The 26701-nt window shown below is 32.6% G+C and overlaps 7 protein-coding genes across 7 annotated transcripts; 3 read left to right on the top strand and 4 right to left on the bottom strand.

The window, feature by feature from the left end:
- Nucleotides 1-1105: 1105 nt before the first annotated feature.
- gcl (germ cell-less) lies at nucleotides 1106-4233 on the bottom strand. Its single transcript, XM_070641008.1, has 2 exons — nucleotides 3753-4233; nucleotides 1106-3677 (listed from the first exon to the last, which is right to left on the bottom strand). Exons 1-2 carry the CDS (start codon nucleotides 3851-3853, stop codon nucleotides 2333-2335), a joined length of 1446 nt encoding a protein of 481 aa, XP_070497109.1. The 5' UTR covers nucleotides 3854-4233; the 3' UTR covers nucleotides 1106-2332.
- On the top strand, nucleotides 4190-6057 carry LOC139091073 (dihydroorotate dehydrogenase (quinone), mitochondrial-like). Its single transcript, XM_070641009.1, has 2 exons — nucleotides 4190-4654; nucleotides 4735-6057. The coding sequence occupies exons 1-2, from the start codon at nucleotides 4421-4423 to the stop codon at nucleotides 5734-5736; spliced, it is 1236 nt and encodes a 411-aa protein (XP_070497110.1). The 5' UTR covers nucleotides 4190-4420; the 3' UTR covers nucleotides 5737-6057.
- An 11731-nt stretch (nucleotides 6058-17788) lies between these two features.
- Nucleotides 17789-21688, bottom strand: LOC139091119 (cilia- and flagella-associated protein 57-like). Its single transcript, XM_070641061.1, has 5 exons — nucleotides 21522-21688; nucleotides 21370-21459; nucleotides 19106-21279; nucleotides 18915-19040; nucleotides 17789-18852 (listed from the first exon to the last, which is right to left on the bottom strand). Exons 1-5 carry the CDS (start codon nucleotides 21683-21685, stop codon nucleotides 17789-17791), a joined length of 3618 nt encoding a protein of 1205 aa, XP_070497162.1. The 5' UTR covers nucleotides 21686-21688.
- A 480-nt stretch (nucleotides 21689-22168) lies between these two features.
- Nucleotides 22169-22612, bottom strand: pen-2 (presenilin enhancer). The gene is made up of 3 exons (XM_070641063.1): nucleotides 22552-22612; nucleotides 22372-22476; nucleotides 22169-22308 (listed from the first exon to the last, which is right to left on the bottom strand). The coding sequence occupies exons 1-3, from the start codon at nucleotides 22610-22612 to the stop codon at nucleotides 22169-22171; spliced, it is 306 nt and encodes a 101-aa protein (XP_070497164.1).
- Nucleotides 22613-22718: 106 nt separating this feature from the next.
- Nucleotides 22719-23525, top strand: LOC139091034 (copper chaperone for superoxide dismutase-like). Its single transcript, XM_070640962.1, has one exon. It carries the CDS (start codon nucleotides 22755-22757, stop codon nucleotides 23427-23429), a length of 675 nt encoding a protein of 224 aa, XP_070497063.1. The 5' UTR covers nucleotides 22719-22754; the 3' UTR covers nucleotides 23430-23525.
- A 127-nt stretch (nucleotides 23526-23652) lies between these two features.
- Cdk8 (cyclin-dependent kinase 8) lies at nucleotides 23653-25226 on the bottom strand. Its single transcript, XM_070640911.1, has 2 exons — nucleotides 25080-25226; nucleotides 23653-24997 (listed from the first exon to the last, which is right to left on the bottom strand). The coding sequence occupies exons 1-2, from the start codon at nucleotides 25147-25149 to the stop codon at nucleotides 23694-23696; spliced, it is 1374 nt and encodes a 457-aa protein (XP_070497012.1). The 5' UTR covers nucleotides 25150-25226; the 3' UTR covers nucleotides 23653-23693.
- An 85-nt stretch (nucleotides 25227-25311) lies between these two features.
- Cox11 (Cytochrome c oxidase copper chaperone COX11) lies at nucleotides 25312-26206 on the top strand. Its single transcript, XM_070640965.1, has 2 exons — nucleotides 25312-25913; nucleotides 25975-26206. Exons 1-2 carry the CDS (start codon nucleotides 25365-25367, stop codon nucleotides 26140-26142), a joined length of 717 nt encoding a protein of 238 aa, XP_070497066.1. The 5' UTR covers nucleotides 25312-25364; the 3' UTR covers nucleotides 26143-26206.
- Nucleotides 26207-26701: the final 495 nt, after the last annotated feature.

The raw sequence follows: 26701 nt of genomic DNA on the forward strand, positions 1-26701 counted from the left end.
CAAATAGCATATGTACCTCTAACTCGGCGAATTTTGAACTTTTTGTAAAAATTTCTTCACTAATCGTTCTTAAATGGCTAAATGCATACAAAAACATAAAAAAATTATTTCTAACCGATATTTTCTAAATTTATATGAGAAATATTAATTTTGAGAAAAAAATTCGTTCAAAACTTAAAATGCAATAACTTTTGCTCCCCAGTACTTATTGTAAAGGTTTTAACGGTTTTGAAAACTAGAAAGTAAGTACTTTAAGCTAGTATAGCTCCGTATGGGGGAAATCGACCTAAAAATGTTAGTTCTGCACGCCCGAAGCTTTTTTTCCTGGTATTTTCATACATTTTCTAAAGCCCTGCCACTAAAACCCAGTACATATAAACTTTCCAATGTATAAAATTAAAGCTCTTATATAGTACAATTAGGAACCGAAAACCGTTTTTCAATATCTTTTAATTAAATATGGAATTTCCCGAGTCAAACAGGATGTGAAAAAATCAGTTTTTTCACTACATTTCAACTTTAAACAGCTCCAGAATCGACCAAACAGCACCAAATGACCTGAAATTTGGCATGCAAGTCTATTGCTATATGTACTACAAGAAAATATTACCCACCAGATGTAATTCGAAAAAGTCCAAAAAACAAAGTGAATGTCCCTTTTTTTTTCATTTTGCCCCATAGTGAAGTGATGAAGGCGATAAGCCAGAATCCTTTAAAAATTTAAAAACAAATAAAATGTATCCAAACTTTGTACATAATTAAGTTAAAAATTTAATGAATAAAAAGTTTATTTAAAAAAAAAAAAAGAAGTTATCTAAAGAAAGATCCAAATTCCGACGAACTCTAAATGCAGAAATGGGCCCTTGTGCGCCTTCTTCAAGGAAGTAAGTAAGTAAGATACGGTACGGCACAGAATGGTAGGGTACGACATGGGATGTTTCGGTATATGTACACCACTGGTACGTCACACCTGGTATGGCAGCCCCTATATATAATGCTTGAAGGGCCCTGCCTTATGAGCTGGAGGCATTGCAATTTAAAATGGCACCCACGGGTTCTGAATAATTTTTTTTATAAAAATAAAACCAAGAAGAAATGGCACGTCATAATGTATTTTTATTTTAGCACAGGATATACATATGAAAATATATTGTTACTTTTATTCATGTGAAAAAATATATATGAATGAATATTTACAAGTATGGATATTAATCATCGATGATGATGCGCGATGAATGTTGAGAAATGAAAAATTTAAAAGCTATGCAAATGGAAATGTTAACATTTATTTTGATTGGATGTTTGTTAGTTCAGTTTAGGCTTCATTTTGGGCATGTTTTGGATTTAGACTAAATATCAAATCACAATCATAAAGCTGTGTTGTCGGAGTAGAGTGGAATCTTTGGGTATCGTGCCATATCTAGGCAAATATGGCAGTGTAAGCTTAAAGCATCACTAGCAGAATTGCTAAGCAACTGACTAGAAATTAGTTATCTTCTTTATTGTGAGGATGTGGGTTCGACTCCCACTAGAAGCTGAACCCTCAATCATTACGTGATATCATCAATATGGCACAGATTCACACACTTCTCATGACATTACACACAAAAACAGCTTTGTCAACATCATAGTTAAACTCCTTCATGCAGAAGTAATTTATGCATCTCATAGCGTCGTGTAGTCTACCAAAAATCATTTTATTGCTTTTTGCCGCTTGGACAGTAAAAAAATAAGCTATAAGTCCAAAATCATCCATCTATAAAACATTCTTATATCACTAAAATTATCCGGCATTTATAGATTCGTTTAGGTGCATCGTAGGATATCCATTAGTTAGTATACATAATTGTGTAAATAATGAGAATTTTATTTTTTTTTTGGCACCAAAGTTCGTTTCGTACTTAAAAACTAAAGATGTATTAGCACTTATTAATTTTATTTGATTCATGATTGATTGATGAAGTTTCAATAGAAAGTAGCACAGATGATTCATATGAAATAATAGGATAATCAGAGTATGGCTTTCTCAAAAACGACCGTTAATTTTTCTCAAAAAATATTTTTTTTTTCATTAATATTCAAATTTTTTTTGACCGTTATTTTTATTTTTCATCGTAACGGAAATTTGTATTTTAAAATAAGTTGATAATATCCATCAAACTTGTTTAACAATAGGAACTGCGCAGCATCAATAAAATTGTGTTAGCATGTTAACTTGATTCCTTTTTATGTTTTCGCACGACTGAATGGATGTGAATCAAATATGATCGAAATTAGCATCATAAATATTTCGTTTAGCGTCCTTTTTTTTATATGTCATTTCCATATATTTTCAACTAAAGAATCTCCTATATGACTGAAATGCCTTGGATGGTATGCTGTTGGATTTTAAGATTGATACATTATTCGATGACACATTTTTTCGATCAATCATTACATCACTGTCAATGGATTTATATGGTACATGAAATAAGACTTCAATGCTTATACGACATGGATATTTTGGCTCTTTTGGCATCTGCTTTAGACAAACTTCCTCATTCGTTGTCATTGTCACTGTTTGTATATCTTTTTGTTCCATATCAATATTCAATGAATTTATTTCGGATATATTCCAACGTAACATTATCCGACGCAACAAGTGTGAATGTGATATTTTATGTTCATTAATCTGATGTACACGCTTTACAATCAACGTACGTCCATCAAAGAACATTGCCAAGTCAAATGCAAATGAAAAGCCAATAAATTTCCATGAATGATAGTCAGGCTTATCGATTATTTTCGAAAATCTCATTGCATATTTTTCAAATTCATTCTCGTTGACAAGCTCTAATGTTGGTCCAAAATTATCAGGCGATTCAATCGATATTAATGACATCCAATTTTGATATATACACATATCAATCATATTACGTGGAATTATGTTATCCTTTATGATTATTTCAACATTCTCCTTACGTACAACTAAATTACATAATCTTAAAGTTTTAAAGGCACTTGAAAATTGCTTGCCTTCCTTACGTAATAAAAATGGTAAATTATGATTACGTATCTCGCTGTAAAATTGTTCATTCTCTTCCATGCACGTATTTTTCATTTGAATTTGAACGAGCATTCTTAATACATAGTAGAGGTACATTTCATTTGGCGTAACTAGACGTGAATTTTTAATGAGCATTTCGGCCAGCTCAAGTGTAAGGAAATTCAATTGATCCCAACATTTAACCGGAAATAGTCGCAGTAACATCCATTGAAATACAAAATCTTTTGTCTTACTCAGGAAGTATCGATCAGCAAAATGATAAATATCAATACAATTAGAGCTGCGTATCATCTCAATTATCTTTGTCTCACAATACTCAACAATGTTATGCATTTGAAAATATTGCGCTGTAACAACAAGATGAAATATTTCATCAGGCACAAGATCAACATCACGATCATACATGGCATCAATTAGTTGACTAAAAGAATTTTCCGTAATTAGAAAATCGTCAGTATGTAGCTGGATTTCATTCATTTTTGATTCCTTAAACGGTGCATTTGTTAAGGTACGAAAAAAGTTACTTTGATTCAGTACATTACGATGACAAGGCCACTCACGACCGAAGGCAATTAATGTAATGTCAGGCTCTCCAAGTGCTTCAAATGCGCAGTTTGTATTCAAACGAAATCTTAAAGGTACAAAAGAAACAAGAAGAAAGAAACAGTTTACTTTGTTTCGTAATAGAACGACTTTACAAGCTTACCTTTTTGGCTCATGATCATCGTGATCGTCGTCGGAATTCCTCCTCTTACGTGATGCATTGGAATGCTTATTAAATAGGGAAATACCCAAATAATTTCCCATCCTGAGTATTTTGATATTTCTTAATTTTAAAAAATTTTAATTCACAAAACAAGCTTTGAAAAAATAATGTCTAAGCGATAAAAAACACTCGAAAAGATTGAAATTTGAATAGACTGAGCGCGCGAGATGCTATAGTGTGTGTTTGTGTAGCTAGACTATTATTTAAGTCTAAGATACACGATATACATTTGATAATGTTTTACACATTCACAGTTTAAGAGTTCGTCGACTTTTTGGGATAATTTACTAAGTCTGTAACACTATCATCATTTCTAACTTGATGTCATTAGGATATCACTAATCGTCTAGACTTAAATTAGTAAATGTATTGTACATTGAACTCGTATCGTGACTACGACGTCACATTAACTTCATTGTTCCCCTTTGTTTGTCAAAACAAAACTAACACAATACAAAAGAGCATGCTGCATTGTTTATATGAGTGGCGACGCCTAACGGCAAGTCTGTGAACTACCTTAAATCAGCTGTTTACCATATCAGTCAGTGATTCAGTGTTTTTATTTCCTAAGAAATTCATTTTAGTGTTAATTTAATTAATTTTAAGGAATGTCATCGAGTAAATTCGTGAGAAAAGTTAAGTCACTTGTCAAGGTGACAGGCTATGCTGGACTCATTTCGGGTGGAATTCTCTATTATAGAAATGATGAGAAATTTTTCAGAAACATTCTGATGCCCTTGAGTAGAGTTGCTATGAGTCCAGAAAGGTCTCATAAATTTGGAATATTTCTATGTAAATGGAACTTAATTCCGAAAAATGACTATGTGGATTTACCGATTCTTGTAAGTATTTTACCTGACATCACTTTTTTTAGTCCAGATTTCATTAAATTAAGGTTCAATCCTCTTATACTTTAAAACAGTCAACAACATTATGTGGAATAAAATTAAACAACATCATTGGACTTGCTGCTGGCTACGATAGAGATGGCGAAGCAATCAAGAGTCTTCACAAATTAGGATTTGGTTTTATCGAGTTAGGAACAGTAATGCCCGATGAACAATATGAAGAAAATGTAAAAAATTCTACATTGCAATTAGTAGAAGATGAAGCAATCTTAAGTTCCTATAACAACAACAACAATAGCTCTAAAGGCCATTCATTTCTTGTACCAATGATGAGATTACTGAGACGACGACAAGATTACAAAGAAATAATTGGATTTAATATTGGAAAAAATAAAAACTCAAACTACGTCAACGACATCTCATTAAATGTTAAAGTTTTTAGTCCTGTTGCGAATTACTTAGTCATAAACATTGACTCGGTATCATTGTTCGAGAATTCATCTGATGACTTAAAGGATAAAGAGAATTTAAGATCAGTTTTGATTGAAGTCAATAGAGCTCGACAACTATTCGATGATGAGAAGCAACGACCGATTTTCCTTAAGCTCTCACCGGATCTAACAAACAACGAGTTAAAGGATATTGTCGATGTAACAAAAGAGAAAAATTGTAATGTTCATGGCTTCATCATTTCCAGTTCAACACTTGACGATAATTTTAATCTACAAAGTAAATATCATGATATACAAAACGGACGATTAAGTGGTAAGCCAGTAAGGGAAAAGTCAACAAGGATGATAGAAGAAGTTTATAAACTAACAAACGGTAAAGTTCCGATTATTGGTGTTGGTGGAATAATGTCAGGTAGTGATGCTTATGAGAAAATTCTTGCTGGTGCAAGTGCACTTCAAATTTATACAGGCTTCATACTGTACGGTCCACCAGTTATAAATAAAATTAAACGAGAATTAAGTGAATTGCTTATTAATGATGGCTATAAAAATGTTAGTGAAGCTGTTGGAAAGAACGTTAAAATACAGCAAAAGAGATTTAATTGGATACCATTCTTTAGATAAATGGGTTCCTTTTTTTTTTTGGAAGTACAAATTTATTAAATTTATAGATTAAGAAATTTATTACCAAATTGAAAAATGAGGCTATAATTGATGTAATTAATTGGAGAAGCTAATTGGATGTAGAACGAAGGAATACAAAAGAGTTTAATTATCATGAGCTTAAAGGAGTAGTTAGGAATTTTAGATATTTATTATGAAAATTGGATACTAGTCTGAAATCGTAATTCTTAGTTTGCCATCTCGAAATCGACCGTTATTTTTAGAATTTGGAAGTGTTCATTAGAATTACTTATTTCATAATTGATGATCTTAAGAAAAATAGTTGTGAACCTCAAATTGAATATTTTTATATTTTCGAAAAAATTCGAAATTAAGTTCGAAAAATTAGAATTCAATTCCGAATGTTTTTCGAAAAATTCGAAAATTTGAAAAAAAAAACCAAGTTTAATTCGAAAACTTTTTTGTTTCGATAAAATTCGAAATTACTTCCAAATAGTTCCAAATAATTCGTAATTAATTCCGATAAATTCGAAAATTTGAAAAAAAATTTAATTTAATTTCGTTTTTTTTTTCGAAATTGATTCGAAAATTGTTTTTTTTTCGAAAAATTCGAAATAACTTCCAAAAAATTCAAAGTTATTTTCGAAATATTCGAACTTGATTTAGACTTCTTTACTGCCACCCTAACAAAACTTACAATTCAGCATAAATTTTAAAATTCTACCACCAAAATCATTTGTCATTAATTTAAATTAAATTATAATCATCACAATATTTTACCCTATCTATGTAAAGGACTTCTATGTGACATATTTATTTATTACAATAGTTTACCAATAAAAATGATCTAGAAATGTCCAAACAAGACTTTTTTTCATTCCTATAAATCGAATCATTTATGTCAATATATATTTTTATCGACCATTAACCTATTATTCCATCCACGTATGTGCTTTTTCAGCCATCCATTTTTTCCACAAATAAAATTTTCCGATGATTTCATATGTAATTGGGTCAATTCGATTGCAATGAATACATCCCAGACCAGTGGTGTGCAACCTTTGTTCTGCAGCACGCAAATTTGGAGAATGCCATTAACCGCATGCCGTGTACGGTTTCCGTCAAGGCTTATGATGACCCACAAAAATTGAAAGGTTGTCCACCACTGTCTCAGACCGAAAGTTTATTTTTCTCTCTTATTATTCAGCATATGATTTAGTTCCACATGCTTATCATCGAGACCAAATCAACATAAAAGTGATTCATGTTCAGCATAAATCAATTCTAATCGTATCATTTCCAATCCTCAATTATCAACGCTATAGAATCGGTAACGACTTGAAGACATGCTTTCTAATGACAGAAGCGATCTTGAATGTAAAATTATGTTTTTGGAATGGGACACAAATAAAAGAGTGACAAGGTAAATAGATGACTTGTGTGACAAATTTTCTAATGAAATTAAAATTGATATACTACAGACATAAAAATCTCATATAATCTGAAATTCCATAATAATGTAAATATCGTACTTTAGCATATTAAATTCTTTCTGACATTGAGATGACAAGCATTCTCGAGCATCTTTATCTTTTCCGCAAGCGATGCTACGATACAGCATAAATGCGAATGAAATGAGTAATGAGCTTCTCAAGATATATGAGTCCATAAAGCGCAGCTTGCAAATTCCTTAGAAATCATGTAATAAACAATTTCAACATTTCACCATTTTGTTGATCACAACTGCCATTCATAGCTTTATTCCAGTTAAAAACCAGCAAAACATATTCTATGAATAAAATCTACATCAGCTCGACTGACACAACAAATTGACAGAGTGAGAAACAGATGATTTATTAGTATGACAGTACAAAATGGAAACATATCCCCTCGAGAAAAACATGCTGTAAATGATGTACAGTGTGAAAAAAAGAGACTGTTAGGCAATAGCATAAATGATTACATATTCTTGTGCATTATTTGTCATATACGACTATCATTCGCATTCATGAGACAATGTTATGAAAGAAACATAAATATTGCGAGGGTAAAAAGAAAGAGATATGGCTAGAAGTCAAGTTTTTAAGTGAGTGAAAGTGTTTTTGGTTAGATCCATCAATAGACAATGGAAAGGGAAAGAAGATTGAATGCAAAAAAAAGTTTGTTTACATTTGTTGTTTACAAAAAAGTTTCAATTTGGAAAAATCAAAATTTCCATTAATTTCTCAGATTTAACGATGAGATTGTCTGATTAAATGATATTATATCTGTTACTTTATTGATTAATAGTGATCAAGTGCTAGAAACAGGCTTAACTGATGAATAAACTGCAATTTTAGTTCACAATATGAAATGTTTTTCGAATTATTTCGAACATTGATTTCCCGCGTTCGAAGAATAAGAGACTGATTTCGAAAAAGGAAGTGCTTATTATTAGCTCGGTACCTAAATGCTGCAGCATTGCCAAAGCAATAATAAGCTGGAAACCTAACTTCAATCTTGATTGAGTTGACTCAAGTCGACTTCGAGCTCTGCTTTTCAGGATCAAAATAAAAATCAGGAATTAAAGAATTTTTTTCAAATCAGAAGTTTGAATATCATCTAAAACAGCCATGACTTTCACTCTGTATAACTGAAATCTCACGTTAGTTTGAACAGCATAATCAATAAATCCATAAATTCACAGGTGAAAGCTTCAACTTTCACAATACAATTTCACACTCAGATAATACTCATCGCACCAATACCCAGATCTACAATACGATACAAAATGAAATGTGAGACCAAATGAAGGCAGAGTTAATCTAAGGCAAATGAATGTTATACATAATTTAAAGCTCGTTTCATGTAAGGAACATGAAGCGTGATGAGAATCTACAAATTTTCATTTCAGACGTAGTTGATTTGATGAATTTTATGCTGCTGACATAAAGTGATTTGCCAAAATTCTTATTTTCTATTCTATGTTACAAGTGATGGTGAATTTAGAAAAAGCACTGAGGTAATTTACATCATAGTGCTTCAATTGAAATGGAAGCATACATTCTGGATGAAAAACAATTCTAAAAGCTTTACATGAAAGCTTCTCAGCATTAAAAATTCAGATCAATAAACTCTTTAATATAAAACTTAAATTCTTGAAGCGTTTCGGATTTTTTTTTTATCCTGACCCTTAATCTTCAGCATGAATAAAAAACGAGGTTATCGTTTAAGGAGCAAGTAAGGATAAATATCGTTATACCCAGTTTTATAAGACCAAAAAATTTCCATTTCTCAACATATTTATTTCATATCAAGCTATAAGCTTCTTTTTCACTCTCTTTAAACGAAATGCCAATAAACAAGGAATTTTTGTGGATTGGTGCTTGATGATGTTAAGGTTATTGTCTCACCGTTTTGGTGGGTGATGTTCATCAGAGTATATTTTGGAATTGACTCGGATTTTCCTTGCATTTGAAAAATTCGACTTGAGTCAACTTCGAACTATGCGGTCAATATCCCCGGATAGGCAAAGAAAGTGATTTTAGGTACCGTATTGGAATTTCTGCACCTTTTGAACATACTTTTGGCCTATAAGCTGGCTTGTCATTTTTAAAGTTTCAAACATTTTTTCAGAAATGCTGAAATGAGAATGGTTTCTTTGCTGCTGTGAACTTCAACAAATTGTCACGCAAGTCGAATGTCGGTTACCTGCTCTGTTGTTTGTAGACTTCTGCTATTGTCAATTTTAGTGGAAACCATTTGAAATTCCAAATTGTGCTTTTTAATAGATTAAAAGTTTAAAATCAATACTTAAAGTGTCTCATGATGCACTTACGATCAGCAAGCATTGAACTACTATCCTTACGGCAAGCAGCAAACACTTGGAAACCACATCCTTAGCGATTATCAACTGTCTACCACGCTATGACATCGAGCTCATTACTTTGAAGGTCATATCTCTTTTAAATGTCACTTGATGCAGAAGGCTGGCTACTGTTCGTCAATATTCCGTGCAATATCCAATGCCAAAAGCATGAATCTCTCAATCGACAGCTTCTGTACATGAGTCGATAACTTGAATTCAACTTCCACAAATAAATTTCCAAAATCATTGTTATGGCACGACAATACCATAAGTAGAATGTGAGTATGAATGTCCTTTTTAAAATTATTGAGTTGCTATCCATACTCATACAGGCAACAATTGTTTATGACCTCCAAAAATGGGGTTTGAATATGATAATGCATGATCCATCAGGCGTTTAGTATAAAAATTTGAAGCCTTATATACATCTTGTTGTGAGAATCGATTATGCAGAAGGAGAGAAAGGAACTTCAACCTTCAACATAAACGACAAATATGTGAAGGAAAAATCCTTGGATAAAGAATTTAAAAAAGGAAAAGGAAGGGATATGAAATGTGATAAATTGATTCGAATTTCAGATACTATAAAGCCTCACATTTCATTATATTCAGGATATTTATGATGTGGAAAGGTATGTGAAGGAGTCAGAGGTGGAGACTCCCTCCGAGACTTGAAAAACCATTAATTTTGTAACGTATTTTTATTTTTGAATTTTTTCTTTGCTTTTTTCAAAAAATTTTAAAATTAACGGTCGGATCCTTCCAGTAAAATTTTGTGGTCACGCCTCTAGAAGCAGCACAATACCTTGAAAACCTGAAAAAATTATGTAACTATAAAATTCTCGTTTCTCAGTGCCTGAATATGTATAATTAAGTTATGTATTTAATTAAACTTTTTCATACCCAGCAAAAATATTAATTTCCCATCCTCAAACAACATAAAATACCAAAAATTACTGCGTAAAAAGGAAGCATCATCATCATAACTCAGTCTATGTCTCCTTCAACGTCGCTCAAAGACAAACAATTTTTACTGTTTTTCTTCTTCCTTATTTTTATGCTTATTCCCAACAATATGAAAAATTGATTTCATTTCTTTTGTACTTCACCATATTTTGTGCCTTTCGCGGTAAGGAAGAAGAAGATTTTTTTTGTTGCTGTTGCCATAAACAAAATTGAATAAAAAAAGGAAAGAAATGAAGAAGATTTTCGCGGCTGATATATGTTATGTAAGGTAAAAGTTGGAGGTAAAATGAATTCTATTTATGTACAGAACGAAAAATCTAGATGATGTTATGGTTTGGCAGTTTACAGTAATTGCAGTTTGTGAAGAAAATTTTAACTTTTTGAAATTACATTTTTGTAAACTGAAATGGATAAAGTTCAGAGGTCGAGAGCAAAGTTTGGTAAGAACCGATTGAAATTTGTATGAAATGTTATACTTCACAAGTGAGAGCAGAAAAAAATTCAATGCAAATCTTAACCTCATACTATCTTGCTCCTTTGTCTAGATCGTGCGGGGCCCATTTTCGCGTTTACAGATCGTCTGAAGACAGCTCTAGCCTCCAATCTAGGAACTTTTCGGTGAAAACCAATTCAAAATTAGCATGGACTTTTTTTTCTGTCATCACTTGTGAAGTATAACATTTTATACTAATTTCAATTTATTTTTAACGAATCAAGTTGGATTCGACCTCTTCAACTCAAGTCAATTTACCCGAATTGCACAAGTCGGTTAATCGATCCTAATATTTGATCGATTAACCGATTTTTGCTATTTGGGTTATAAATTCGAAATGAGCTCGTCATGACGTTAACTCGAATCCATTATTCCATCAAATCAAGTTGATTCAATTTCTACCTTGCAAAATTGAATACAATAAAAAAACCCAAATTCCGCAAAAACTCATTCATAACGTCATAACGTAGTGTAACTATAGTTACCAGCGTGGTATGCATGCATAGTCTGTACTCAGTATTGGAACTGTCCAGCATTTCAATTAATTTATGATGTATTTCATATTCTAGAAGATTCAAATTTATCAAAAAAGTACATAGCTACACCATATGAAGCTATAGGCAACGGCTCGTACTGATGCTTCATTTTAACGTTGTTATAGACAACTCAAAAAATGCAATATTCACATTTTTTCAAGCATCAAGTCATAAAAGGAACATCAAACACAATATACCACCCACAGGAAAGCAAGTGTGCATCACAATATGTTCAACACATCCACAGAAATACGAATAAAGGTGAAAAATAAAGGAGAAAAACTTTATTTCCAAAAGGAAAACTTTTCACTTAGTCTAGAAGATTTTTAAAATAACAAAAAAAAGGATATACGAAAAGCTTTTCTTCTTTGTTAGTTTGCTGGCTTCCATGTTTGCTTTGATCTAAGGATAAGTTTTTATTGAAACGACAATAATCAAGATTCCATAATCTCTTGCACATCGTTTTTTATCATTTTATGTGGGTATCGATTATCAATAACATCATCTAGATACTGGAACTGTTGAATATTGTGAGGATTGCCAAAAATTGAAATTCAGAAGCACCTGTCGCACTAGATGTGCTATTTGAGACAATAAACAGCACAGAAGTTTAAATTTTCTGTTAGTCATTCGACTTACTTCTTATTTAATGTAATTACTTGAAGCACGTATCTTTTGAACAAAAAGCATTTCTTGTGATGAAAACTTTTTCTTTTTCCTGCTCTTCATAGACTTCCGTCTATTTTGTTGAAATTGAGATTTATCATTACAATTAAAAATTAAATCTTCAACAGTGTTATTTCCCCGAGCTGCACAATGTATTTTGTATGGAATAAACGACTAGAGCAGAGTTGCAAAACAGGCACCTGTGACAGACAAAAGCAGTACAAATTATTGATAATTTGTATGGTTTATCTTACAAATCCATACTAATTATCAAGAATTTGTAAGGTCTTTGCCTGTCATAGTTGCCTGTTTTGCAACTCTGGACTTGAGTCCACTTTAAGCTCTGATTTTTAGCTCAAGCAATTCTTCAAGCATGCTACATAATAGCTTTATAATCCTAGATATCATAAAATAGCACACAAAAAATAGTCAGACACGAAAAACATTTTAATCCCTTATAAAAAAAAACTTATTTTTTTGATTGCTTAATCACATGAAATGCTTACATCCTCTAAAATCTACCATAAAACAATACCCTTAATTTGTTCATCTCATAACTCATAGTCCATAACAAAAAACAATAAAACATAACATTTCAATTACAAAATTAAGTTTTATTTTTTTATCAAAATTATGACAGAAACTTGTCATTTCTAAGCCACATAAACTTTTTTTTTCTGTCAACTTATTTCCTGTTTGTGTATAAAAAAATAATTTCATATGATTTTAGATCAGGGTTGTAGAACTTGTGTGCTACGGTACATTATAGTGTAAAGTGTTGTCTGAACTGTGTGTTGTGGCACATTTTAGTACTGTCCGCGACACATAATTCAGACAACACTTTAATGTGCCGCGACACTATGCCATGAAAATGTCATGAACTGTATGCCGTGTGTTGTTTCGGTCAAGCTTTATCATCAAGTAATTTTGTCATATCGACCAAGAAGTCATGGGTTCGAAACTCAGTAGGAGAAACTTTTTCATCTGTCGACAGATGACAGCTGTCCTTTCGAATCATATCTAGTGAAAACGCATGTCTTAGCCTTTCTATGTAGTCTGAAGACAATAGCGTCATCAAAGGAGTAGTTCTGTTCCCACTATAAACTGTAGGGTCTACTGGCGCACCCTCAATATTTAAAGAATCATAAGCAACGAAACCCCCTAGACCAGCTCTGGATCTCAATGATCAGAATAGCTAAAGGTTGTTTTTACCACCAAGGTGTGTCCTGACACAAAAAAAAAGTTGAGACACCACTGCTTTAGATAACTGCATGACTTGCATACACAAAAACATGTTTATGTAGTTTTCCAGCCTTTTCCATTTAACGCCGTAAACATTTTCATAGCGTTTTTTATTTTACATATATGGAGAAGGTAGACATAAAATGGCAAGTAGAGTGAGTAAGGAGCTATAGATGAGATTTTAGGGAAAATTCTTCCTTTTTTATCCATTTTCATGTAAAGCTTTTTTACCTTGTTTCTATAACCATAACAAATTTAACCGTAAATTTAATGGAAAACCTTTCACAAAAATTGAGTTGGTAAGGATAAGAATGATTTGCGGTTTAACTTCCGCTTACATGTGTTTGTGTATGTGCAAGAAAGTGAAAAGATTTTATAGCTGAAATATGTGTGTATGGATTTGTGCACAATAAAGCCCCATGTTGCCTACATAATTCTTCTTAAATTTCTCACTTACGTATAAAAGGTAACCTATAAATTATTAAGCCATAAACGATATAAAAGGAATTTTTTGTGTTTTTGAGATTTTCCCAAAGTTCCTCCACGTTTTTAAACAATAGGGAATATGTGAGCAATGTGGCAATAAAAGTAACAAACAGTAAAGAACAAAAAAGATTCTCTTTAAAAAAGTTCAAAAAGGATTTTACATGAACATGCTTACGAGTTGTTGCCGACTACTGCTTAGAAGAAAGGAAAAACTTTCTCAGAAGTCACCATGTCAAGGATGGCACGCCTTTTCTCAATTTAATCAATAAATTTATTCAATTTTTAGCGCATTTTTGAAACTTGTTTTCAAAAAGGTAGCTTAATAATGCACTTTGTTCGTTCGTTCGTTCGGCTGGAACGCGAGATCTCGAAAACTAGACATCGTAGAGAGCTCGGAATGGTTTTAAAATATCAGTTCCATCGAGTTATTGGGTTATCGGTCATTTAGAAGTTTCAAATCATTGTATTAATAGTATAATTAACAATTTTTCATTTTCGTATACAACAAAAACACGTTTTTTCATTGTTTTACAGTGTTTTTCAATGTTCTTCAAATTTTTAACAGTGTTTACTGAACAAAATTTAAATTTATAATAACCGTTATGTGGTTTGAATTATAAAAATCCGTTAAATTTTATGAAAGTGACCTGGATCCTACTGGAACTTGTTTTTGTGGGTTTGGAAGTTATATGGATCCTACTGGACGGCATTTTTAATCAAATACTGATCGCTGGGACAAAAATGCGCTTAAGTCCCTCGATCAATAACACGAGGACTTTAGTAATTTTTTACTTTAGTAAATTGAATGCTTTAATATTGAATCAGTAACTAGTATATGGTTTAAACATGATCTACTCAATAGCATGCTTAACTCTACTTGATAACTACTCTAAGTCGATTGATCGTTGTTAGACTCACCTTCATAAGTCCTAATTACTCAAAACAAAAGATCTCGAGGAACACCGAAGAATTCCTGGATTGAATGTGTTGAAAAGGACGCTACAATACTTAATATCCCGAACAGGCAGAAGGTTCTAAATGATATAGAGACATTCCTTACGTGCGGTAATGGGTCCTCGTGCGCCCTAGCCAAGCAACAAAATAAGTATGACAGTAATTACTCAGAAGAGCAATTGTATCCCTTAAAATGTTATTGTTCTTCTAAATTTTGCATTTCTGGACATAACAGCTGTACAGATCAACTGTGATCCATGGACTCCCTCAGATGATGCCTAAATATGTCTCTATTGCTAGCTTCCGTCTAGTATTTGCCAATATCAAATGCAATATTTTCCACATCGCTAGCTTACTTTCAGGAGTTCTTTGGTCTACCGGACTAAACGGCATGCTTACTAGAAAAGGATCGGCAATTGACCTTGACTTTGACCTTGATAAAAGTTTGGCAATTTGTGCTGATATGACCAATGCAAAAGCAAATTTAAAAGACAGAAGACAGAGGAAATCCAACAAGAATCTCGAACCAACAAACATCAAAGACAACCATGACGAATGTCCTCATAAAGCAGCACCATTTTCCTTTTGTTTATAAAAACGTACAAAAAAACTTTGAATTTTAAATTAAATTCCTTCGAGAGTCAAGTTCCGTCTTTCAGTCTCTTTTTTGCTTTCTTGTGTAATTGATGGTAAGATTGAGAGCAATAAAAACAAGACGAAACTAGCAATGAAAATTGTAAGCAACATGATGTATATAATCACTTTGTTAGATTCATTGCTTCGTGTATCCAGAGCTTTCACATAAATTTACGGACCTGATTCAAGTTGTAAAATTGATTTTGTAGGAGTGAATTAAATGATTTTTGTGCATGTATAGAACAAGAATGGATGTCTTACGTATGTAACATCAAGGAAATGTTTAAAGTAATTTAAAATCAATTTACTTCTCTTTCATGCTTGCTTGATTTGTCTCGATACAGTGACGAGAATGTCAACATATATCCAATGATAAAAAAAAATTCGTTTCCTTTTTCTCGCATCACTTTCCTGATTTTTTCGTACATAATTCTTCTTTTTTTAACACACATGCGAATTATGCCATAAAAAAGCTTTATCTGTGCCTTGAGTAATCGTAAAAGCGAAAAAGTTGACGGATTTTTTTTCCTTCTGCATTAGATTTTAATAGCAGAATTAATGATTGATTTTGTAGCCATCTTTCATTCAATTGATGTCAAGCTATAAATCGATGGAATTATGCTTTAAAAGATGAGCTTATTTTCCACAAGAAATGAGCGGAAATGAAGTATTTTCTTGTAATTTATTATGAGTTTACTGAGTCTAAAAAAATGTAGGCTAAGCAAACTTTCCTGAGCAACACAGATGAAGAAAACTACGTCATAGAGCTTTTACGGCTCCACTGGAGTTCTTTTAATAGCACTAAAGGGTAACAGCTGTCGTTATTTGGCAACAAAGATCTTTCAACAAAAAAAATAGACAGAAAAATTATAAATTCCGAATAACGGATCCCAAGTGGGATTCGAACCCACGACATACGATTTCCGATCGCATGCTTCTATCACTGAGCTATCAAGGACTAATCGACTATATGACAAGGTGCTATATATAAATTACACAATATTTGTATCCCCTTTACTTCAGCACTCCCAATAATATACAGTGTCCAATTCAAGGAATATCATCCATGCAAGCAGAGACGGTTTCTATTTGGTGTTAAGGAACTTCGATGGAGCTTTAAAAACTCTGTGACCGAGCGTTCTTCATTTGTGTCGCTCGATTAAAAATCGTGTAATAAGAGAAAATTGGGAAATAAAACAGATTAGTCATCCGAGAACCAGTGGAAAGATTAGAACCAAATCAATCTAGATTTGATACACGAAATATACATGGATAATATTCATGTATGCAAATTCTAACTCGAACAGCACAAAGTGTTTGCTATGTCGCCGTATTAACAGTAAGATGCGAAGTTGCCCTAACGACACCATGACGACTGATTTCGACCCATTTTTATAGCGAAATCCGCAGTTCGCTACATTATGCCACTCGTGTAGATTTAAAAAACATATATCAATCTTATCTGAATTAAGATCGATAAATTAACAAATTAATCAGACAGCTCTTAAACTAAAGTACAGCATACAACACATTATTAAAGTAAACAAACGCAACAAGCAGTTCCAACTCATAATTAGGGTTCATTTTTCTCATGAATAATAATTTAAACAAATTTTCATCATCACATCCCAATATTCTCATAAAATAATATATCAATGACAATCCCTCATTATCCTTTAGCAAACAAAACCGAATTAGTTGTTGTATTTCCTTCAATATTCATATTCATATCCATATATCCATGAAAAAGGAAGTAACATGTCATAGGGAAATAATAAAAATAATTCGTCATTGTGATTTAGTGCCATTACTTTACCGTGCATACATGCTATAAATATTCCTTTTTGAAGAAAATTTTATAATAAGCCGTATGTGTCAAAAATTGAAGGAAATTCCACAAAAAATATATATTTGTACAATGATCCCCTATATAATTTATGACCTTTTATGCTTTACTTCTGACAATATTTCATCGATATAAAGAACTTTCTCTTTCCATTTTGCAAGCACTTTTTTTCATTTTCTCTGATGGAATTTATGCTCTGGAGAGCATCTTCATTGCTATGCACATTCCATTTCCAATAGAAACATTCTTATTATTCCTCGGCGAATTCAAAAAATGAGAGAAAATTGGAAATTTCCAATATTTTCGTTAAAAGCTCATTTAAAAGCTCTCTCATAAAATCAAAAGCTCATTTGTGCGTACAAAAATCTACTTTATTTCACTCATTTTGCAACTTGAAGTCTCAAATTTTGATTCTCTTCAATTAAAATTTTTACTTCCTCTTCCAACTTGTCAATTTTATTTTTAAACATTTTCTCAATTTGTTCCTTGTCCAAAACAGCTTTTTCGAGCTTCTTCTTTGCAATACTCGGGAGCATCAAACGTGGCGATATACCAAGGACAGATTGCATTTCGACATTCTCTCGTTGCACTTCACGATGCTCTTGTCGTAATCGATTAAGTTCTGTAATTAATGACACATTCTCTTTCAGCAATTTAACAGTATCAAATTCTGTCTTTTTCTTCGATCGTTTAGCTTGTGAATTGACAATAATTTTCTCAAAGTAGTCACGCTGTCGATAGAATTCACTTTGAACGTCCAAATCAAGAGTAAGTGACTTTTGAATTTCACTATTATTTGAATAACGATGAAATAACTTAAGAACTTCCTCTTTTAACTTATTTGGATGTTGGATGTAATTTGATACTTCATAAATGTCAGCACAGACTCTCATTAAATGCTTTCGAGCATTCTTTGCCCTTGCTCGTTCAATTGTTAATTCCTTTTCAGCTCCATAATATTTATCTTTTAATTCCGATAACTTCAAACCAGCATGAAGATGAGTTTGTTGAAGTGTCTTCAATTCACGCTCCATTTCAAATATTCGTTCCTTCTTTTCGCGAATTTCAGCCTCGCGTGGTTCAATTTCCATTTTTAATTCATTCATCTTATGCGATAATGCTTGTTTATATTTCTCAAGTTCTTGCGTACGCTTATTTAAATCACCAAGCATTTTCTCTTTGCCTTTAATGATTGTATCGCGATTATGAAGATCTCTTTTCAAATCATCAATTTCCTTCTCATTATGCTTAATCATTTCTTGAAATCTCTCTTGTTGTGAATTAAGTAGTTCAATTTCCTTACGCTGTTCATCGCATTCTTTGCTGATTGTTGAATTTTTCTTCTTCAATACACCAGCATCGCCTCGCCAACGACCAATTACTTCGTCGCTATCCTTCAAACGTTTTTCATAACTCAATTGGGATTCGACCATGTTGCGATCATCTATTTATAGGACATAATAATTGATTAAATTAAAATTTGATATAAGAAATCAGAGAACTTACTATCAATCTCAACTTGACGACAATACTCTTCAAACTCCTTCTCTTTGTCCTTCATTTCCTTTAATAAACGTTCAATGTTCTCTTGACATTCATCAAGTTGTTTTCTGAAGCTTTTCTCCATTTTCTCTGTAAAAAGTATATATAATAACATGATATGTACCGTATATACATCTTTAATGTGACATCCTTACCAATCGAATCTTGTGTACAAGCTACAGACTTCCTCAACTTGTCTTCATATTCTTCAATGATACGTTCTATTCGAGCTTGTAATGCCTTTTGCTTCTCATATTCCACAATTATTTTATCATTGAAACTTGCTTCCAATTCCTCAAGTTCTCTTTGATGCTTCTCATTTGCATTTTTAATTGTTGTCGTTAAATCATTTAATTGATCGATATGGATAGCCTTCAATGTATCATTTTGTTTCTTTAAATCATCAAGTGCTAAACAATATTTTTCATGGACATCTCGCATCAATTCAGAATGAGTAGATTCACCTTGTTGTTCTTGATATCTGAACTCGGCAATTTGCTCATCAATTCGTAATTTGAGTAAATTTATTTGTTCTTCCTTAGCAACTAATTCTGATCGTGGAATTAAAACATCTTCAACATGCCCCAAATCTGGGTCAACGTCAGCTACTCGACTTTCGACATTTGTTAGTGTCCAAAACACCAAAGTACCATCATCACCGGCACTTATCAGCATTCTATCATTATGAGTTATGCACAAGCGATTTATAGCTTTATGATAGAATCTGTTATTGGTGAAGGAACCACCACCTGATTCCATAAATGGCATTTTAATATTAAACAAGCATCCACGCTCATTTGCTGTAAACATAACTTGATCAGATCTTGAAAATGCAAGAGTTGTAAGTGGTGACTCATCAGGTGACTTAAATTCACGAACCATTTGTGACTTGCTTATTTCACGCAAATATGCAGATTGTGTCACACCAACAATAAAGCTTTGATCCGATGCAACAGCAATTGCTTTATATAAAGTTCCTTTCTGAACAAGTTCATTGACTCTTTCGCCTGTTACTATATCCCATTCATAAACAGAACCCTCTTTACCACTTGATACTAAATATCGATCATCAGTCGACCATTCAAGACTTAAAACTTGATTATGTCCTTTTAAAGTCATAACCGTTTCAAATGTAAAGACTGAAATTATTGTAATAAGCTTCTCACATCCAATTGCAAGAAAATGTCCACGATGTGAGAATCTAAGAACCGAGCACATTGAATAATTGAATGACTTTGCAAGCTTCAAGTCTTTCAATTGAATTTGAAAAAGTCGTAATACGTCAATAAATCCAATTGCAGCAAGCATGCCCGAGGGATGTAGTGCAATAACACGAATATCAATCAGAAATTTTTTCAGCAATTCAACTTTCATTGTGTCATAATTCCATATTCTCACGGTGTAATCCTTTGATGCAGTCATTGCAATTGACTTCCATGAGCAAACGGTTAAGTCAATAATTGAGTCTGTATGTAGTGGTTCACCGAGAAACTTAAATTCATCTTGTGTCACTTCAATCGTTTCCGGTGCAAATAATTTTCCAATAAATATTTGACTATGTTGTGTTGTAGCTACAATCGTGTCTTCTTGTTCATTAACCGCAATATCCTTAATCACGTACAATGACTCATCAAACAATGTGACTGGAATTGTTAGTAAAGTTTTCTTGACAAACTTGTAGGGCGTTACTCTTTGAAAGACATGTGCCATATTGTTTGTGGCAAATGCAAAGCCTGTCCGGAATGTTGTGAGGCATTTTATTGGGTATGTCTTTCTAGCAAGCAACTGTGCAACGGCACTCAATTCTGATTTTACACTAATTTCGTCGTTGTCTACCTGCGTCAAATCAATTATGCTCAATTCTCGCGTGCTGTATTTTGCTTTCAATTCCCCACCTTCGACAAAATATAAATCCATTTCAGCCGAACCGGCTATTATCATTTCGGCGGTGAGCCATGTTAATGCTGTAACATTAATATTCTCTCCTTTTACTGTTCCCATTTGGCCGAATCCCTTTTCGGTTTTATTCATAATTTTCATCATATTTTCGCCACCGACTGTTACTATGGAAACATCACCTGGATTACAATGCAAAAGTGTTGCTCGACCGGCATAATTTGCATTTGATGCTCGTCCTGTTACCATCGTGTCTGATTTATCAAATGTATAAATTGTTATAAATGCGTCAGGTTCTTTTGACAATACAGCCATGCCTTTTGAGTCGCATGTAAAGCACATATTTGCAACTGCTTGAACGGGACATTCTGGTGCTAGTTGGAGTGATTTGACTCGCTTCATCTCACCCAGTTCGTAGACATTGATGGTTGTTCTGGATGAAATAAATTGTGAATTAATAAAGGATTTATTTGTAAATGACGTCAATAAAACTACTGAATACCTTAATATTAAATTAACTTACTTGCCATTGATGGTGTTAACTTCAGCAACAGCAACCAATTTGCGATTTGGACTGATGACAATAATTTTTGGATCAACATTTTCAGGCAATCTATCAAAAAATAATCACAGTAAGTCATGAAATAAATTTATTTATTCCTTAATTCCGTTTACCTTAAATATTTTTGCTTATTGGTCAAATAATTCTGTATGATTAATACACCAGCAGCTGGATAAATCAAATCATCGCCGAGTGTAAAATGGACATTACCGACTACATCGTTTCGCAAACCAAAGGCTCGCTTTGGCTGAATTCCAACCGATTTACTCAAAGCCATTTGCTTGACTTGCTTGAGTTTTGATAATTTTAATAATGCATTCATGGTTTGCTTCGATTTTTTATTTTTTCGTCGGTTTTTTATGTTTCGTTTCCGATCAAAGCAATTTATTGTCGTATTCCTTGTTAGAACATTTATGTTGCTTCTTTATGTAAATGTCCCCTCAGTCGTTTTTATGTTCCGAAGTAATATATTTTAATTAAAAAGACACGAAAACCATTGTCAAACGACCCACACAAAAACTTTTAAAATTATGTTTTTATTGATCAAGCAACATGAGCTACCCACCCCATACCTGCTAAATTAAAAAGTGCAACGAATGGCAACGCATTGGAACTAATTTTTATTTAGTGGAATTTATTTATGATTGTTTATGTATAAAATGTTTTAACAGTCAATTATGTTAAGGAATTAATCGATTAACTTAAATACATGAGAGATGAATTGTCATATGAGAAGGTAAAAAAAGTTAATTATATTAAGTTACTTAGAACCTAAAGGTATGATGAATGAAAGATCGTCAGCAAACTCTCCCCATTCGATTCGATTTGTTTGGAATGTAATTACCCATGCTATTAAAGCTACAATCCACGCTATACTTCCTATTGCCGAACATATCACATCTGGAAGACGAAAAGAGATTGAGATCCAGTGAACAATGAAAAATATTTAATTTCTTAACTTACATTTCTTTATCGCTTTCTGCTCGTCGAATGCAGCTTGTTTGAATGCGGTATTGAAGAACCAGATAACATTGATCACCCATACGAACGGAAGGAAGAGAAATCCAACTATGAGTCATAGGAAAAAAAATGAATTAGTGATTCACTGGATATTATTATAAATATTGAGTTATCTTCACTTACCTCTAAAATACCATTGGCAAAGATACAACTTCTTTTCATTTGGAACTCTAGTAATATCCATTTAATGTGTTTAATTGAACTATTTATGATTTTAATTTTTAGAAGAAAAATGTAAACATAAGAACAGATGATTTACGCGTAGTTTTGACCCTGCGAATATTTATATTCAAAAACGCAAACAAACTGCATTTAGTTCCTTTAAAATGTCCGAAACGACGAAAGTAGAGTTTGCTGTTAAAATTAAAGGCAGTGAATGTGTTGAGAAGATAAAGAACAAGCTGATAGATCACGCAAAGTTATCAGAAAGTAGCATCAATTCAGTTATAGACGATAATGAAGCAAGAATCATAGTTGATTCCAATAAACCTTGGGTGGAACTGCACGAAATTATTGAATCCTGTGGATTGAATTCAGCACTTGTTGGATTTAGTGATCAGTCGGCAGTAGGAATCATTGATAAAGGAAACACAACAGATGTTAAAGGAGTTATTAGATTTTGTAGCATTCCAAATAAAAAAGGTATAGTTATTGACGGTGTTGTTGATGGATTAGCAAAGTCTAAAGATCATTTTGTAAGCGTTTATGAATATGGAGATATCAGCAATGGATGTGAAAATTTAGGAGAGATTTATAACAATGCAACATATAACATTAAATCCAATGACGATGGCAGATCAACAATTAGAACAATTGACAATAATCTATCGATACCAGAACTTATTGGACGTGGAGTATGCATATCAAATTCAAATGAGAAGTTAGCGTGTGGTATAATCAGCAGGTCTGCTGGAATTTTTCAAAATTATAAGAGAATTTGTGTCTGTTCTGGAAAGGTTCTTTGGGATGAAAGAGATTTACAGAACATGGTCCGTTCCTGAATAAATTTATGAATATTTTTTATGGATATTTTGTACTTGGTATATTATGGTTCATGATGCATGAATAAAAACTTGGATTAAGGGATTTTTACTGAATTAATTTTACCAAAGTAACGGTAAAAAAATATTTGAAATATGTCACTCAAATTTAAATATTTTTCAGCCGTTATTTTATAAAAAGCTTTCAATACAAAAGCTCGATTTATGTCTAAAATGAAAGTTAAATTTATTAAAAGTTAAAACATTATATTCTTATGATCTAAGTTAATATCTCTGTTGATAGTTATTTTGCATTTGACTTTGCATTTGTCCAAGAAGTGACATCTGTTGATATTGATGATTTTGATCTTGCATTTGATTTTGGTTGTTAGGCTGATTTCCAGACATTCGAGGCCTTTTTGAATTATTGGAATTGTCATTGTTAGAATTTCCACCATTTCCTTGATTATTCTGTGCTTGTTGAGCCTGAGATTGTTGCTGTTGCTGTTGTTGTTGTTGCTGCTGTTGTTGCTGCTGCTGTTGACGTTGCTTGTTCTCATTTTTCTCTTCTTCATCGTCAGTCAAGAATTCTCGTTTCGGATAAGGAATTGCAAAGCCTGCAAAAACGTCTTGTGTTGGAAGTGGTTCTTCAGAGAAGTAAGGATCTTGCATAGCTTGTTCTGATGTAATTCTCTTATTTGGATCCATAAGTAATAATTTTTGAAGTAAATGGAATGCTTTACAGTCTGGCTTAATTTTATGACGTTCCATGTATTTAATTAATGAGCAATTTGCATAATTTGATCTTTTAAAGTCTTTCAGCAATGTATTATGTTCAGGCATTTTTCTGATATCTTCCCAGTCTTTATCTTGAGGGAATCCCATGACATTAAATATTCTGTCCAATTGATCATGATGGTATGGATTGCTTGTCTTAATATCCTCCTGTCGACAATGGAAAATTGGCTCAGATGTCAATAACTCAGCAAAAATACATCCAATAGCCCATATATCAATAGCTTTTGTATAATGCCTAGCACCTAATAACAGTTCAGGTGCTCTGTACCAGAATGTTACAACAACTGGATCTAAATCAGCTAAAGGCTTCAAAGGTGCATTGAATAATCGAGCGAATCCCATGTCTGCAATTTTCACTCGTCCTCGTTCATTTCCTTCACCCATCACTAAAATATTGGCAGGTTTTAAATCACGATGTAACACCCAATTTGTGTGCAAATAATGAATTCCATCGAGAATTTGATAGAGTAAACTTTTGACCATAGCTTTAGGAACCATTACAGGTTTTTTGGCTGCTTTTGCTGCTCTATGGAACTTAATAATGTGCCATAAATCATGTTCAGCATAATCAAATAAGAGCCAAACTTTCCTGTCATTATGAGATAGAAAGACACGAATGAGATTAATAACATTTGGATGCTTCAGTTCTCTTAATAAAGCAATTTCTCGGCAAGCAGACATTGATAATCCAGTTCCTTCAATTTGCTTCAGAGCATAGTCTTTTGAATCATTGGCTTCTTTACGATGTGCTTTATATACATGTCCATATGTTCCTCGTCCGACTTTGCAGCCTATTATGTCAATTTTAATAATAAAATATTGGGAAACAATTAGTTTTTCATTAATTAGCATTTCTTGACTGAATTTGATTACCTTCGAACTCAAAAAGATCCTCAACCTTTGCGCGCTCATTCTGAGTCTTTAATTTAAAGGCAGCATCCATTTAAAATACTGTAATTAATTAAATATTTTAATTTTTCTAAAAAATTTGTTACAAATTGAAATTTTATGAATTGTTAAGTCCCCTTTGTAACCGATTTGAATTTATTTTGACCGTTATTGTGTTGAAATTTTTGAAAAAAGTTATGATTATAGTTGTGTACCCTGCAAAACAATAAATTTAAATTTTGAATAAATTCTTTATAATTAATTAAAGACATGCTTAACACAATTTTTAGAGTTAAACCTAGGTTGCTAAAAAGCATTTTAGACACAAACAGGCAATATCTCTATTTGTCACAGCTTAGAAATTCAACAAATCAAGCACCAAAAAATTCACAAAATAAAAAAATTAAATCAACTTTATTGTACATCAGTGGCGTCGGCGTTCTAACTGTAGGACTTAGCTATGCAGCCGTTCCATTATACAGAATGTTTTGTTCAGCATACAGTTATGGTGGAACGACTGGAGTGCAGCATGATGGTTCAAAAATAGAAACGATGGAACCAGTCAAAGATCGCATCATCAGAATTAAGTTTAATGCTGATTTAGGTGCTTCAATGAGATGGAATTTTAAACCACAACAATATGAAATTAGAGTTAGTCCAGGCGAAACAGCTTTAGCATTTTACAAAGCAACAAATCCCACTGATAGGCCAGTTATTGGCATTTCTACCTATAATGTGATCCCTTTTGAAGCCGGCGCATATTTTAATAAAATTCAATGCTTTTGCTTTGAGGAACAGCAGCTAAATCCATTTGAGGAGGTAAAACTTAAAATATTTATTAAGTATTTGATAATCCAGTAACTAACTAATATCTTTTTAGGTGGATATGCCAGTTTTCTTCTTCATTGATCCAGAATTCGTTAAAGATCCAAAGATGGAGTTTGTGGACGAAATTACACTATCTTATACCTTTTTTGAAAGCAAAGACGGACTTAATCTACCTCTCCCGGGCTATGCAAAACCACATCAAGCTGTGGCAGCTCAATAGATTAATAAAATTATGTAAAAAAGTTTCAATAAGTAGAAGAATATTAAATTGACATAAAAACTAGCATGATCATAGTTATCATTTAATTTTTTCTAATTAATTAAAATGTGTGAAATTTTTCACGTTTTTATCGACTTTAAGGAAGTGGACATTAATAACATTAGTGATGATTTCGAGTCTAAGGAAGTGGAACTGTCATTAGAATTTTTGGGCAGTAAGATAGCAAGCAAGGAGGAAGATAATATCATACTTATTGATGGTGCTCATTTGATTAGGCAAAGCTTCATTTTAAAATCGGAAGTCTGTCTAGAAAATGAGGAGTTTTTCATGTTTCAAGCTTTTGGATGTCCCGTAAAAAGTAAGTGTTAATTTAATCATTAAAAAGCAAAATTATATTTGAGAGCTTTTAACTTGCAGTTCAGCTAAATTTGATGAAATTTGAGAAGCCAAAGAGAAAATCTGAAAAGCTTGAAGTCTTATTTGCTGACGGATCAATCGACCTTTTTCAAAATCTTAAAGACATAAAGGAGAAATGCAAGCAAGTCCATCGTGTCAACTT

This window comes from Chironomus tepperi, unplaced genomic scaffold (assembly GCF_022539635.2).
Source record: "Chironomus tepperi strain 1889 unplaced genomic scaffold, CSIRO-AGI_Ctep_v1 contig_223, whole genome shotgun sequence".
In the NCBI taxonomy this organism is placed as follows: domain Eukaryota; kingdom Metazoa; phylum Arthropoda; class Insecta; order Diptera; family Chironomidae; genus Chironomus; species Chironomus tepperi.